Here is a 15,840-nt window from a genome sequence, read left to right on the forward strand (position 1 = left end):
TGAAATCAAGAAACACCAAAGGTTCTTCCCATTAAATGGTTGGGCAGGGCAGGAGGGGAGTGTAAGAAGTAGGTGAAGAAAGGCCTACTACCTCTTAATTCGGTTCCTTCCTCGGTTCGTTTGATGAGAGCATGTGTAGGAATTTGGCTCTGTATATACTATCTCAAAGTGAGTTAGTGTGCACAGAGTCCAAGGGTTCCCCTTAGAGGTTGATAGTGGCAAATTTAGATAATACCAATGCTCTATTTTGTGGTAGTTTGGTCAAGCAGTAGGCTTATCAGAAGGTAGTGTTAAGCATTTGTTGTACATACACAGGCAATAAATGAGAACACACACTCAAAGACTTAGCTCCAGGCCAATAGGTTTTTATATAGAAATATATTATTTTAGAACCACAAGATTCCAATTTTAGGAAAGTACATAAATTGTAAGGTACTTCACACAGGTAAGTATGGAACTTTGAATTAAAACAGCAGTATACACAGTTTTGGCAAAAATGGCAATAAGCTATTTTCAAAGTGGACAATGCAAAAATCAACAGTTCCTGGGGGGAGGTAAGTATTGGTTAGTTTCTCAGGTAAGTAAAGCACTTGCACAGTTAGTCTCCTGGGCATAAGCATCCCCCATTGGGGGTTCAAGGCAACCCCAAAGCTACAGCAACGCAGGGCCGGTCAGGTGCAGAGGTCAGAGGGGGGCCCAAAAAACATTGACCCCTATGGAAAACAGGGGTGCTCTGGTTCCAGTCTGCTAGCAGGTAAGTGCCTGCGTCCTCAGGGAGTGGACCAGGGGGATTTTGTACAGCATTGGGGGTGGTGGGGTGGAGGTCACAGGCACACAAAATACACCCTCAGCGGCACAGGGACGTCTGGGTGCAATGTGCAAAGTAGGTTTGGGGTTTTAGATTGAAATCAAACGAGAGACCCGGGGGTCACTCTGGCGATGCAGGCAGGGCACAGGGGGGGCTTCTTGGGCCAGCCACCGACTGGGCTAGGATGAAGGCCGCCTGCTGATCACTCCTGCAGTGGTAGGTGGTTCCTCTCGGTCCTGGGGGCTGCAGGTGCAGTGCGTGGTCCAGGTGTCGGGTTCCTTTGTTACCAGGCAGTCACTGTCAGAGGGAGCCTCTGGATCCTCTCTGCAGGCGTCGCTGTCCGGGTGCAGGGAGGTCGACTCAGTGTGTCCACATCGTTGGAGTGGCCTGGGAGTCCTCTCTGCGGTGTTGGTTGTCCTGAACTCGAGCCGGGGGCTTCAGGTGCAGAGTGTGAAGACTCACGCTTCCGGCGGGAAGTTAGTCTCTTTAAATTTATTTCTGTTGTTGTTGTTTCTGGACAGAACTGCTGTCCTCGGGAGGTTCTTGGTCCTTTAGGTGCCGGTCAGTCCTCTGAGTCGCTGGTCTCGCTGGATGTGTCGCTGTGCAGGTTCTTTGAGTCTCGAGACAGGCCTGTAGGGCTGGGGCCAAGTCAGTTGTCGTCTCAGTCGTCTCTGCGGGGCTTTCAGGTCAGCAGCCCTTCTTCTTTCTTCAGGTTGCAGGAATCTTATTTTCTGGGTTCAGGGTCGCCCCTAAATAATGAATTTAGGGGGGTGTTTAGGTCTGGGGGCAGTAGCCAATGGCTACTGCCCTGGAAGGTGGCTACACCCTCTTTGTGCCTCTTCCCTGAGGGGAGAGGGGGCACATCCCTATCCCTATTGGGGGAACCCTCCAGACTCAAGATGGAGGATTTCTAAAGGCAGGGATCACCTCAGCTCAGGGCACCTTAGGGGCTGTCCTGACTGGTAGGTGACTCCTCCTTGTTTTTCTCATTATCTCCTCTGGACTTGCTGCCAAAAGTGGGGGCTGTGTCCGGAGGGGCGGGCATCTCCACTAGCTGGGATGTCCTGGGGTGCTGTAACAACAGGCAGGAGCCTTTGAGGCTTACCGCCAGGTATTACAGTTCCTGCATGGGGAGGTGAGAAGCACCTCCACTCAGTGCAGGCTTTGTTCCTGGCCACAGAGTGACAAGGGAACTCACCCTATGTGGCTAGAAACTCGTCTGGTTGTGGCAGGCTGGCAGAAACTGGTCATCCTAGCACCAGGAGTCAGACTGGTATTTAGGGGCCTCTGGGTGTATTTTACAATAAATTCCACACTGGCATCAGTGTGCATTTGTTGTGCTGAGAAGTTTGATACCAAACGTCCCAGATTTCAGTGTAGCCATTACAGAACTGTGGAGTTGGTAATTGTCAGACTCCCAGACCATATACTCTTTATGGCTACCCTCCACTTAAAATGTCTAAGGTTTGGCTTAGACACTGTAGGTGCATAGTGTTCATGCAACTATGCCCTCACCTGTGGTATAGTGCACCCTGCCTTAAGGTTGAAAGGCCTGCTAGAGGAGTGGCTTACCTATGCCACAGGCAGTGATTTTGTGGCATAGCACTCCAAGGGGACATAGGCTTTTTCTCCCCACCAGCACACACAAAGTGTGAGGCAGTGTGCATGTGCTGAGTGAGGAGTCCACATGGTGGTGTAATACATGCTGCAGCCCTTAGAGACCTTCCCTGACCACAGAGCCCTTGGTACCAAGGGTACCATTTACAAGGGACTTATCTGTGTGCCAGGGCTGTGCCAATTGTGGAAACAAAGGTACAGTTTAGGGAAGAACACTGGTGCTGGGGCCTGGCTAGCAGGGCCCCAGCACACTTTCAATCATAACTGGCATCACCAAAAGGCAAAACGTTAGGGGGTAACCATGCCAAAGAAAGAATTTCCTTACAACCAGCATCAGCAAAAGGCAAAAGGTTAGGGGGTAACCATGCCTGTGAGGGTTTGCGTGCTAACTCTACCAGGGCAACAGCTGCCACCACTGTGTTAGCATGTGGATTTCGAGTCCTGAATATCTGCCAAGCAGCTGCGTTGGCGTCCTTGATCACGTTCCGTGAACACTAATGCCTGGACAGTCTGGTCTGCAGGGATGGCTACTTTGGCGGTTTGGTCCTGCAAGACTTCCTAGTATGATCTTGGTTCGTAGACCCACCTCCGGGGGTGGTATTGCTTGGGTATCTAATCTAAGATAAGGAATCTGCAACTAGAAGTCTCTATCAGATTAATGTGTTACTTACCTTTGGTAACGATTTATTTGGTAGAGGCATATTCTAGTTGTAGATTCCTTACCGACCCACCCATCCTCCCCGCTCTGCCAACTGATTTCTAGGGACGGGGACTTCCCTTTCGGGGCCTTAGTTCTGGCACACCAGTATCAGTGTTCTTCATTGTTCCATGCTTCTGACGTCAGCGTGCTGGGTTGTTGTCTATGTATGACCCACAACGTCATATCCCGCTACCATGACGCTAATGATGGGTGCGGAGTCGACTGATGCCACCTGACAGTACGCAGGTGTACCCATCAAAGAAAAATCTCCGGATCCAGACTGGCGCCTTTGGAAATTCTAAGGTAAGAAATCAGCAACTAGAATGTCTCTACCAGATAACTCGTTACCAAAGGTAAGTAACTTGATCATTAAGAAAAGACATGCATACATTACATTTCCTAATTATTGTTACGAAATAGGGGAAAAATGGCACAACTAAACACAGATGTCTTTCAAATCCCAGGTTAAGTGCCACCAGTACTGGCCAGAGCCTACAAGAAGTTCTTCATTTGGAAATTACCAAATTATCTGCCAATCTGAAGAAGGAAATGCAGCCTATCTCGTCAGAGGAATGATCCTAACAGATACAGAGGTATGAAGAAAGTATGCTTAATTGCTTTCATTTGTCTGGATCAAAAATTGAATTGTTCTGATGGATAGACCTTTTCTCAAATTTCTAACCTTATGTATCTTCCTTCCAGGCTTCAGTCTGGTTAGGCAGTCTTTTGCTGTCAGAAATGACTCTATTTCTACCGTGTGGTGCCACACAGCTCCGGGAGCAACAGTGCCTCTGGAAATGGTATCTGATAGAAACTTCTAGTTGCAGATTCCTTACTTTTGAATTTCCACAGGCGTTAGTCTGGATCTGGAGATTTTTCTTCGAGCAGTACCTCTGTCTGGTGGCGTCGGTCGACTCTGCAGGCGTCGTTGGCATTGTGGTCACCGTGATGACGTTGTGGTCATATATAGGTGCCACCCCGGCGCGCTTATGTCAGTTCTTCTCTTTCCGCGCAAGCCTTCGTGCAGATCCGGAGAAAGAGCTACCTCAGTCATTTTTTAACTCCCAATGTCTTTTTGTCCTACTTTTTGTGACGAGATTGTGGATGCGTTGATGGACGTCACGTAAGACCGGCTTCAAACCCTGTGACTTCTGTCACCGAACTATGTTGCTGACGGATCTGCACCTCGTGTGTCTCTATTGCTTGGAGCGTGTCCATGACCCGAAGTCGTGCTCAGAGTGTCAGCCCATGAATCCAAAAGCTTTAAGGGAGCGGTCCCTAAAGCTGCTGGCAGCCCAACATTCGACTGCGTCGTTCCCGGTCTCGCTCGAGAGGAAGGTCTTAAGATCGCCCGAGGAGTCACCACCATTCTTTGTCCTCGAAGTCTTCGGGCATTCAGGTCACAAGAAAAATAAGTTGAAGAAGGAAAAACGTTATTCGAGTTCACCCCGTCGATCAGATGATATGACGTGAAAAGAACGACGCAGCACTAAGTCTCCGTCATCGGAGGCTGCATGTGGGTCTGTTCTGCATTTCCCTTACTTCCCAGGAGCCGGTGCCACCCCTGCCCAACTCAAAGAATTGTATGAGGCCATGCGCCTCATTTTTGGGCAGACTGATCCACACTCAGCGCCCTCCGTCCCAGGTGAGGCAGTAGGGGCCCACTCAGGTTCCAAGTAGTCAGCTTTGGCCCGACTCTGGAGGATCCCTCCGGATCTGCTTCTGGATCCGTGTTGATGCTGGTCGTACCAGCGCAACCTTCCCTGGCGTCGGGTAAAACGTCGACGCTCCCTGTGCCAATTGTTCCCATAATCAACGCTGATCCTATACTTATACCCGGAGCCGGCACGGCATTAGTTGACACTGATTGCGTTTTCCATGGGCTCCCCTGGGCACAGGGTTGATCCAGACCCTGATACTTTTGAGTATGGATATGGGGAGAGTGTAGAGGGGCCATTTGGAATACCAGCTTGACCCTAACATGAACTGGGTAGATGAATTGGGTGACCCTAGTGGTCTCGGCACATCCCCTGATGCTGGCATGCCCTCTCCCCCTTCCGTGGCTACGGAGAAGGGAGCTTCTTACTCTATGGTGGTAAGAAGGGCAGCTGTGGTCCTGGACCTTGCGCTTCCTTCTGTGGAGGTTAAGAGTAATCTCCTTACCAAGGTGCTTCAACCAGGTTCTTACTCTTCTGAACCTCTTCTCCCATTTAATGAAGCACTGACGGACTTGGGATGCAGGATAGCATAAAGTGTATATGGTCTGGGAGTCTGTAAGTTACTAACTCCACAGTTCCATAATGGCTACACTGAATACTGGGAAGTTTGGTATCAAACCCTCTCAGCACAATAAATCCACACTAATGCCAGTGTTGGATTTATTGAGAAATGCACACAGATGGTGTAGGAAGTTGGCTCTGTATATACTATCTCAAAGTGAGAGATAGTGTGCACAGAGTCCAAGGGATCCCCTTAGCTGTTGATAGAGCATTAGTGTTAACTAATTTTGCCACTATTTTATGGTAGTGTGGTCAAGCAGTAGGCTTTTCAGAGGGTAGTGTTAAGCATTTGTTGTACACACGCAGGCAATAAATGAGCAACACACACTCAAAGACTTACCTCCAGGCCAATAGGTTTTTATATATAAAAATATTATTTTCTTAATTTATTTTAGAACCACAAGATTCAGATTTCAAGTAAGTACATAAATTGTAAGGTACTTGGCATTGGTAAATATGGAACTTTGAATTAAAACAATAATGTAGACAGTTTTGACAAAAATGGCAATAAGCTATTTTAAAAGTGGACACTGCCAAAATCAACAGTTGCTGGAGGAGGTAAGTATTGGTTATTTTTTTAGGTAAATAAAGCACTTGCAAGTTCAGTCTCCTGGGCATAGGCAGCCCACTGTTGGGGGTTCAAGGCAACCCCAAACCCACAGCACCAACAGCACAGGGCCGATCACGTGCAGAGGTCAAAGTAGGGCCGAAATAGCATAGGCGCCTATGAAGACCAGTGGAGTTCCGGTTCCAGTCTGCTAGCAGGTAAGTGGCTGCGTCCTCGGGAAGCAGACCAGGGGGGTTTTGTAGAGCACCGGGTGGGTTACAAGCAGGCACACAAAATACACCCTCAGCGGCACAGGGGCGGCCGGGTGCAGTGTGCAAAGTATGTGTTGGTTTGTAGATAGAAATAAATCGAGAGACCCAGGGGTCACTCTTGCAATGCAGGCAGGGCACAGGGGGGCTTCTCGGGCCAGCCACTGACTGGGCAAGCATGAGGGCCGCCTGCTGGTCACTTCTGCACTGGTATTTGGTTTCTCTCTGGCCTTAGGGCTGTGGGGGTGCAGTGCTTCTCCCAGGAGTCGGGTTCTTCATTACCGGGCAGTTGCGGTCAGGATGAGCCTCTGGATTCTCTCTGCAGGCGTCACTGTGGGGGTGCAGGGAGGTCATCTCAGGGTGTCCACGTCATCGGAGTCATGTGGGGGTCCTCTCTGCAGTGTTGGTTCTTCTGGACATGAGCCGGGGGCGTTGGGTGCATAGTGCTGCAGACCCACGCTTCCGGAGTGAGGCTGGGGTCCCTTTAAAGATGGTTGTTTCTTTGTTTCTTGGACAGAGCCGCTGCCCACAGGAGTTTCTTGGTCCTTTGGTATAGGGCAGTCCTCTGAGTCCTAAGAGGTTGCTGGTCCCGCTTGATGCATCGCTGTGCAGTTTCTTTGAGTCTGGAGACAGGCCGGTAGGGCTGGGGCCAAGTCAGTGTTCGTCTCCGTCGTCTCTGTGGGGCTTTCGTGTCAGCAGTCCTTCTTGTAGGTCGTCAGGAATCTGGTTTGCTGTGGTCAGGGTCACCCCTAAATACTCAGTTTAGGGGTGTGTTTAGGTCTGGGGTGCAGTAGCCAATGGCTACTGTCCTTGAGTGTGGCTACACCGTCTTTGTGCCTCCTCCCTGTGGGGAGGGGGGCACATCCCTTATCCTATTGGGGGGAATACTCCAAAACAAGATGGAGGATTTCCTAAGGCAGGGGTCACCTCTGATCAGGACACCTTAGGGAATGTCCTGACTGGAGGGTGACTCTGCCTTGTTTTTCTCATTATCTCCTCCGGACTTGCCGCCAAAAGTGGGGGCTGTGTCCGGAAGGGCGGGCTTCTCCACTAGCTGGAGTGAGTGCCCTGCGTCACTGTAACACCAGGCATGAGCATTTGAAGCTCAACTCCAGGTGTTACAGTTCCTGCAGGGGGAGGTGTGAAGAACCTCCACTCAGTAAAGGCTTTGTTCAGGGCCACAGAGTGACAAGGGCACTCACCCCATGTGGCCAGAAACACGTCTGGATGCGGCAGGCTGGCAGAAACTGGTCAGCCTTGCATTAGTAGTTCGACTGGTATACATGGGGCATCTCTAAGATGCACTCTGTGTGCATTTCTCAATAAGTCCCACACTGGCATCAGTGTGCATTTATTGTGCTGAGAAGTTTGATACCAAACTTCCCAGATTTCATTGTAGCCATTATGGAACTGTGAAGTTTGTGTTTGACAAACTCCCAGACCATATACTCTGTATTTTCTACCCTGCACTTACAGTGTCTAAGGATTGGCTTAGACACTGTAGGGGCATAGTGCTCTTGCAGCTTTGCCCTCACCTGTGGTATAGTGCACCCTGCCTTAGGGCTGCAAGGCCTGCTAGAGGGGTGACTTACTTATGCCACAGGCAGTGGGTTGTGGCCATGGCACTCTGAGGGGAGTGCCCTGTCGACTTACTCATTTTCTCTGCACCAGCACACACAAGCTGTGAGGCAGTGTGCATCTGTTAGGTGAGGGGTCCCCAGGGTGGCATAATACATGCTGCAGCCCTTAGAGACCTTCCCTAGCCACAGGGCCCTTAGTACCAGGAGTACCATTTACAAGGGACTTATCTGTATGCCAGGGCTGTGGCAATTGTGGAGACAAAGGTACAGTTTAGGGAAAGCACACTGGTGTTGGGGCCTGGTTAGCAGGGTCCCAGCACACTTTCAATCATAACTAGCATCAACAAAAGGCAAAACGTTACGGGGTAACCATGTCAAAAGAGGCATTTTCCTAATGATGGCATCTTAGAGATGCCACCTGCATGCCAATCCAACTGCTAGTGCTAGGCTGACCAGTTTCTGCCAGCCTGCCACATCCAGATGGGTTTCTGGCCACATGGGGTGAGTGCCTTGGTGCACTCTGTGACCAGGAACAAAGCCTGTCTTGGATGTAGGTGCCTCACACCTCCCCCTGCAGGAACTGTAACACCTGGCGGTGAGCCTCAAAAGCTCAAGCCTGGTGTTACAGCCCCCAGGGCACTCCAGCTAGTGGAGATGCCCGCCCTCCGGACACAACCCCATTTATGGCAGCAAGCCCGGGGGAGATAATGAGAACAACAAGGAGTCACCACCCTCCAGCTAGGACAGCCCCTAAGGTGTCCTAAGCTGAGGGGACCCCTTCCTTAGAAAATCCTCTATCTTGCTTTGGAGGATTTCCTCCAGTAGGATTAGGGATGTGCCCCCCTCCCCAAAGGGAGGAGGCACAAGGAGGGTGTAGCCACCCCCAGGGATAGTAGCCATTGGCTACTTCCTCCAGCCCTAAACACACCCCTAAATTGAGTATTTAGGGGCGACCCTGAACCCAGGAAAACAGATTTCATTACAACCTGAACAAGAAGGACTGCTGGCCTGAAAGCCCCGCAGAGAAAACGGAGACGACATCTGACTTGGCCCCAGTCCTACTAGCCTGTCTCCAGACTCAAAGAACCTGCAACAGCGATGCATCCAGCATGACCAGAGACGTCTGCCGACTCAGAGGACTGCCCTGCAACCCAAAGGACCAAGAAACTCCCGTGGACAGCGGCTCCGTCTAAACAAGAAAGAAGAAACAATCTTTAAAGGGACTCCAGCCTCTCTCCGGAAGCGTGAGTCCCCAACACTCTGCACCCGACGCCCCCGGCTCGTGTCCAGAAGAACCAACACTGCAAAAAGGACCCCCAGGCGACTCCAACGACTTGGACACCCTGAGACGCCCTCCCTTCACCCCATGGCGACGCCTTCAGGGAGAATCCAGAGGCTCCCCCTGACCAACTGCCCGAAAATAATGAACCTGATGCTGGAAGAAGCACTGCACCCGCAGCCCCCAGGCCCGAAGGAACCAACTACAGGTGCAGTAATGAGTGACCAGCAGACGACCCTCATTGTTGCCCAGTCAGTGGCTGGCCAGAGAAGACCCCTGTGCCCTGCCTGCATCGCCAGAGTGACCCCCGGGTCCCTCCATTGATTTCTATTCAAAACCTGACACCTACTTTGCACACTGCACCCGGCTGCCCCTGTGCCGCTGAAGGTGTACTGTTTGTGCCCCCCCCCCCCAGGGCTCTACAAGACCCCCCAGTCTGCTCCCTAATGGCGCAGGTACCTACCAGCTACAAACTGGAACCGGAGCACCCTTAGTCACCATAGCCTCCTATGTTATTTGGGCCCTACTTTGACCTCTGCACCTTGACCGGCCCTGTGTTGCTAGTGCTGGGAGTTTGGGGTTGAGTTGAACCCCCAACGGTGGGCTACCTATGCCCCGGAGGCTGAACTTGTAAGTGCTTTACTTATCCAGTATTGGATCATTCATAAATTCACATGCTTGAATCATCCCCGTCATCGAAGTGGGAGTCCCACGGTAATAAAATAGCAATAAATAATAAATATTTTTTTTTTTCCATAGGCTATAATGGAGCCAGCACTTGCTCACATAGCCTATCCATGTACTTTTGTGAAAGCACCCAAACCTGCCTGCTGTCCAATCAGGCACCAGCACCCTCTAGAACCTTCTCCAGAGAAGCTCCCTTCCTCAGATTTTCTACCGCACGTCGTGTGAAGGGAGTCTCCCTGAGCTCTGCTCAGTTTTTCTTATACTTCAGAACTTTTTCTCTTAAAGAGTTGAAAATATGTCGGATTCTTCTAGGAAAGGCCTTTTCCGCCCTTGCAAGACCTGTGGAAAGAAAAGGCTCCATGTAGATGATCCACATAAAGACTGTTTGTATTGTCTCTACCCACAACACCAGGTTAAGGACTGCAAAATATGTTGCACCTTCTCCACAAAGACCCTCAGAGACCGGGAGGGCAGGCTCCTGACATGGTTACAGGCCAAATCCTGTACTTCAGGTGAGGAGAGTGGGTCAGAGAGGTCACACAAAAGGTCCAGATCTGAGGACCTAGGCCACACAGTCCTACCGTCTTTCTCCTTTCTCAGAGCCTTCCACTTCTGGAAAAATGACTCTAAAAATTAGATCGACGACAACACCGTCGACGACCGTGACGACGACGGCAGTACCAACAACTACCGTCTCCACTACATCGTCGACAAGACCGTCAGCGTCGACGACCTTAACATCGACGGTAAGGGTTCCGATCCCCTCTCTCAAGACTCCGTCGACAAGTATAGTAAAAACATCGTCGGTTGCAACACCGTCGACGACTGCCCCGTCGACTATAACGTCAGCGACGCCATTGTCATCGGCGCTTTCGCCATCGACGGGGACACAGTCGAAGAAGCTACCGTCGACGACACTACCGTCGGCGAAACCATCGTCAACGGAAAAATCTGTACCATCCACGGCTCCATTAACTTTCATGCCATCGACAGCAGTGGTGCCTAGTAGACAGATTGAGGCCACTCCTACCTCTTCCAGGTCCCCAGATCTCCGAGCCATGGTCAGGATCAGATCTCTACCTTCACCGGACATTTATCCAACTGACACATCTCCAAACAAGGTGTCTGCTTTAGTACCCAGTCATCTTCTTGACTGGGAGGAATCTGACAAAGGTTTTTTCGGAGATGCACATAGCCCCTCGCAGCTCCATGTCAAGTACCAAGATGAGGATGAAGAGGATGAGTATGAACAATATCAACCATACTACTCTCATCAGGAACAATATCATGAAACACAAGACCCTTAACACAGAGATACTGTACAAATGCCTTCCTCCTTAATCCAGGATTTACAATCCATGCTTCAGGATTATAGGAGAAGGTTCCCAGCGGAAGATCAACCACCAGCGCCAGTCTCTCCGGTGACACCAGTTAATGCTCCTCCTCCTCCAGCTACTCCAAGATTGACATCCCAAATGGTGTTAGCTGCACCCCCCAGAGATGAAGGTTCCACTTCAGGGGAAGAGGAACAAGAAGAAGGAGAAATTTCCACTCCACAACATCCTACCGAGGAATGGGATGATTACTTGGCCCCCACTCCTTCTCCTCCACCTCCTCGCCCCTCTGATTCTCTGCCCGAGGACATAGGTGGTTTCCATAATCTTATGGACAGAGCCGCTGTACGTTTTCACCTTCCAACATCGGTCTCCCAGTCGGAATGTTTCCTACATGATTTCAAGGAGCAATCACGGAAGTCGGTACGGTCCATTCCGATTATTGATTTCATATGGAACGAGGGCACAAAGATTATGCGAAACCCGGCTACGGTTCCTCCAGTTCCACAAAAACTGGATAAGAAATACAAGGCAACCCAAGATTCTCCGGCATGCCTTACTGGCCATCCAAAGCCTGACTCAGTCATCTCACAGGCTGCTCAAAGACGCTCCAAAAATCCATCGACGCCTATCTCTACTCCTCCAGACAAGGAAGGTTGCAGACTGGACAATATAGGCTAGAGATTCTCCTCCATGTCTGTAATCACTGTCCGGGCAGCAAATTCTTTAGCAATTTTAGGCCGATATGACCGCCAAATGTGGTCCGACATGCAACCTCTCCTGGACCTCATCCCTGAAAATAAACAAGCAGAGGTACGAAAGATCCTACAGGAAGGTGAGCGTACGTCGGAAGAAATTATCGACTGCGCTCTTGACATAGCCTCTACTTGTTTCCGCCAACTAGCGGCTGCTGCGGTCTTACGACAGCAAGGTTGGCTCAAGGCCACATCTTTTAGACCAGAAGTGCAGTCCTGAATCCTAGACATGCCTTACGATGGCGAATCTCTATTTGGCAAACATGTGGAGGACGCACTTCAAGCCATCAAGACGGACACGGACACCGCCAATTCCCTGGGTACCCTGCAGTACCGGAAACAGCCCTTTCAAGGGGCTAGAGGAAGAGGTTTCACCTCATTTCGAGGTTCCTTCCATAGACAATACCAGCAATCTCAGTACAGGCCTTCATACCACCAGCAGTACAGGCAATCATCAACTGCCTCCTATACCAGACAAGGAGGTAAACGAAGGCAGGGTTTGTAATCCAGAGATCAACCCAGAAAACAATGATCTTCTACAGGCACCGGCTATGCTCCCCCAATGCCCACAACATCAGCAAATAGGAGCAAACATTTCCAACTTCATCCAAGAGTGGAAGAAAATAACATCAGACAGATGGGTGCTGGATATAGTGACAAGAGGTCATACCCTGGAATTCACACAAAATCCACTGCTTCACCCACCAACATCAGGCAGGTCTCTCCATCTTAGTCTGCTTCAAGCGTAAGTATTCAGCCTTCTGGCCAAAGGGGCTATAGAGGCAGTTCCTCTGCAACAACGGGGTCTCGGATTCTACTCCCGGTTTTTCCTCATAAGGAAGAAGTCAGGAGAGTGGCGTCCTATACTAGACCTCAGGAAACTCAACAAGTTCCTTCGGAAACAATCCTTCCGAATGATCACACTGTCCGATATCTTGCATCTCTTGAATCCTGGAGATTTTATGACAACTCTAGATCTCCAGGACACCTACTTCCACATTCCAATACACCAAAAGCATCTCAAATATCTCTGTTTTACAGTAGCCGGTGCCCATTATCAGTTCAGAGTCCTACCATTTGGCCTCAGATCAGCTCCGAGAATCTTCACGAAATGCCTTGCCCCAGTCGCAGCCTCCCTCAGAAGCAAGGGTTTCCAGGTGTTTCCATACCTGGACGACTGGCTCATAAAAGCTCTGTCATCTCTACTAGCTTCCAAAGCCACAAACGCCTGCCTAAAACTATTCAACGGTTTGGGTCTAACAGTGAACCTACAGAAGTCAGTTGTGCTTCCCGCACGCAGGAGAGTTTTCCTGGGAGCAGAATTAGACACTATCCAAAACAAGGCATATCTTACCCTAGCAAGGCAGCAGAAGCTTTGGCAGAACCCAATTGGCTGTCACAATCTCCGCAAGAAAGTTCGTTTCAGTACGACTATTCAAATCGCTTCTGGGCATGATTTCCTCAGCCATAGTCCTAGTACGGCTAGCAAGACTCAAAATGAGGCCGCTGCAAGAAGAACTGCAACTTCAATGGACCCAGTCACAAGGATCCTTCGACGACTTAACTATCACACCAAAGATTCTGCAGGCGTTAGAATGGTGGTCTCACATCAACCACCTCTCCCACGGTCTAACTTTTTTGGCACCAATAACAGATTTCGTCATCACCACAGACGCCTCCTTGGAAGGATGGGGAGGCCACTTACAGGACATGCGCATTCAAGGCAGATGGTCCAAGCTCCAAAAAGAGATGCACATAAACCTGTTGTAGCTGAAGGCGATTCAGCTCACGCTCAAAGCTTTTCTGCCACGCATCGCAGGATCATCAGTGTTAGTCAGAACAGACAACACAACAAGCATGTTCTACATCAACAAGCAGGGAGGAACAAGATCCCTCTCCCTCTCAAGAGAAGCTCAGTCTCTCTGGAACTGGCTCACACGGAACAACGTCCGCCTCAGGGCAGAGCACCTGGCTGGGGTCAACAATGCTCTAGCGGACTCTCTCAGCAGGACAGACGACAACTGTCACGAGTGGGAACTCAACCAGACCATACTCGAGGACATCTTCCAACAATAGGGTCCGCCGATCCTAGACTTGTTCGCCACCAATCTGAATGCCAGTTTTACGCCAGTCGATACCCACTCCCGGGGTCGTGGGGAAATGCTCTTTTGATAAGATGGTCCGGGATCTTTGCATACGCTTTTCCCCCCATTCCACTGATTCCCAGGCTCCTCAGGAAAATGAAGACCGAATGCTGCAGGATCATTCTCGTAGCCCCCAAGTGGCCGAGGCAGTACTGGTACACGGAGCTCCTACTCCGGTCAGTAGCCAATCCAGTCCGCCTCCCTTGCAACCACAATCTTCTAACGAAGAATCAGGGTCTCATCTTACATCCCGACCCAACTTCACTACACTTGCATGCTTGGCTCCTGAGTACAGAGAGTTCCAAGATATGAACATTGATCAAGAATGTAGGCTCATATTATCTAAGGCATGAGCAGAGAGCACGAACAAGACATACAAACTCAAATGGAAGAGATTCTGTGTTTGGTACTCTCAGAACAAGTTTCACCCATTTCAGATTAATCCTGAGAAAATTCTTTCTTACCTGCTCTCCCTCTCCAAAGCTGGTCTTTCCCGTGCATCAGTCAAGATTCACCTAGCAGCTATAGCCTCTTACAGACGATCGGCTGACATGCCGTCTGTCGGCTCAACCAGTCATCAAACAGTTTATGAAAGGGCTGTTCTGCACCTTTCCTCCGGTACGCTTACCTCCCCCAGAGTGGCATCTTAATATTGTTCTCTCCCAACTTATGAAAGCTCCTTTTGAGCCCATTCATAGGGCGGAACTCAAATACATCACCTGGAAAGTGGCAACCTTGCTCGCTCTCACCTCTACCAGGAGAGTCAGTGATATACAGGCGTTCACTACTAAGGAACCCTTTTTAGTTTTCTCTGAAGACTTTGTTATGCTCCGAACCAATCACAAATATATTCCCAAGGTTCCATCTTCGTTCCACCTCAATGAACCCGTTATTCTACGAACCTTTTTTCCAAACCCTACTACGATAGCAGAGAGAACTCTCCACTCTTTGGACATCAAACAATGCCTAACATTTTATCTGCAAAGTACCAAACACATCAGAAAATCAGACCAACTCCTAGTATCTTATTCTCTGGGACGTCAGGGAACAGGAGTAACCAAGGCCACTATAGCCCGATGGATTTCTTCAACAATCCAATTTTGTCACACCAAGGCAGGAAAATACTTGACTAGGCGCCCAAGAGCCCACTCCACAAGAGCAGTCTCCACATCGGCTGCTTTGTTTCAAGGTATTGCCCTTGATAAAATTTGCCAGGCTGACACATGGAAAACTACGCACTCCTTTACGCAGCACTATTGTTTGGAGTCATCACAAAGAACAGACTCTCTAGTAGGACAAGCTGTGTTACGCCATCTCTTTCATTAAGGTGAGACCTTTCCTTAATTATAGTCATATGGTTTGAAATGCAAATAACCATGTTTCTATTATGCTTCCATGTGAACATGTAAGGTGTATGTATGTATTTATGGATGTATATACATATACATATATATTTATATCGGTATTTACACCATGAATTTTAGTTTTTTATATACACGTACTTAAAGTATCTGTATTCCTTCGTAACTCACGGTCAGAAATGTATGAATTTACTATGATTATGATTATTATTATTATTTATATTTGAGATAGAGGGTTTTCATGCTCGCACCCTCCACCCACGCTGGATACAATGTTTATCAACCATACTGCTGTCTATTCAGATTCAAGCATGTGAATTTATGAAAGATCCAATACTGGATAAGAAAACAAGTTACTTACCTGTAACTACAGTTATCCAGTATTGGTATCTTTCATAAATTCACATGCGACCCACCCTCTCCCCTTTTGATGCTCGCATTTCCTCTCAGGTTCTAATTTTTCACTCTCGTGCTGGAAAA

General features: G+C 49.4%; 1 protein-coding gene across 3 annotated transcripts in view; it reads left to right on the top strand.

Annotated features, from left to right (window-relative positions):
• PTPN4 (protein tyrosine phosphatase non-receptor type 4) overlaps window positions 1-15,840 on the top strand; it is a 975,501-nt gene that overhangs the window by 874,621 nt on the left and 85,040 nt on the right. For all 3 annotated transcript variants that reach the window (XM_069224613.1, XM_069224612.1, XM_069224614.1), the window contains one exon: window positions 3,590-3,718. In XM_069224613.1, the coding sequence (XP_069080714.1) occupies window positions 3,590-3,718 (129 nt within the window). The remainder of the gene's footprint in view (window positions 1-3,589; window positions 3,719-15,840) is intronic.

This window comes from Pleurodeles waltl, chromosome 3_1 (genome assembly GCF_031143425.1).
Source record: "Pleurodeles waltl isolate 20211129_DDA chromosome 3_1, aPleWal1.hap1.20221129, whole genome shotgun sequence".
Taxonomy (NCBI): domain Eukaryota; kingdom Metazoa; phylum Chordata; class Amphibia; order Caudata; family Salamandridae; genus Pleurodeles; species Pleurodeles waltl.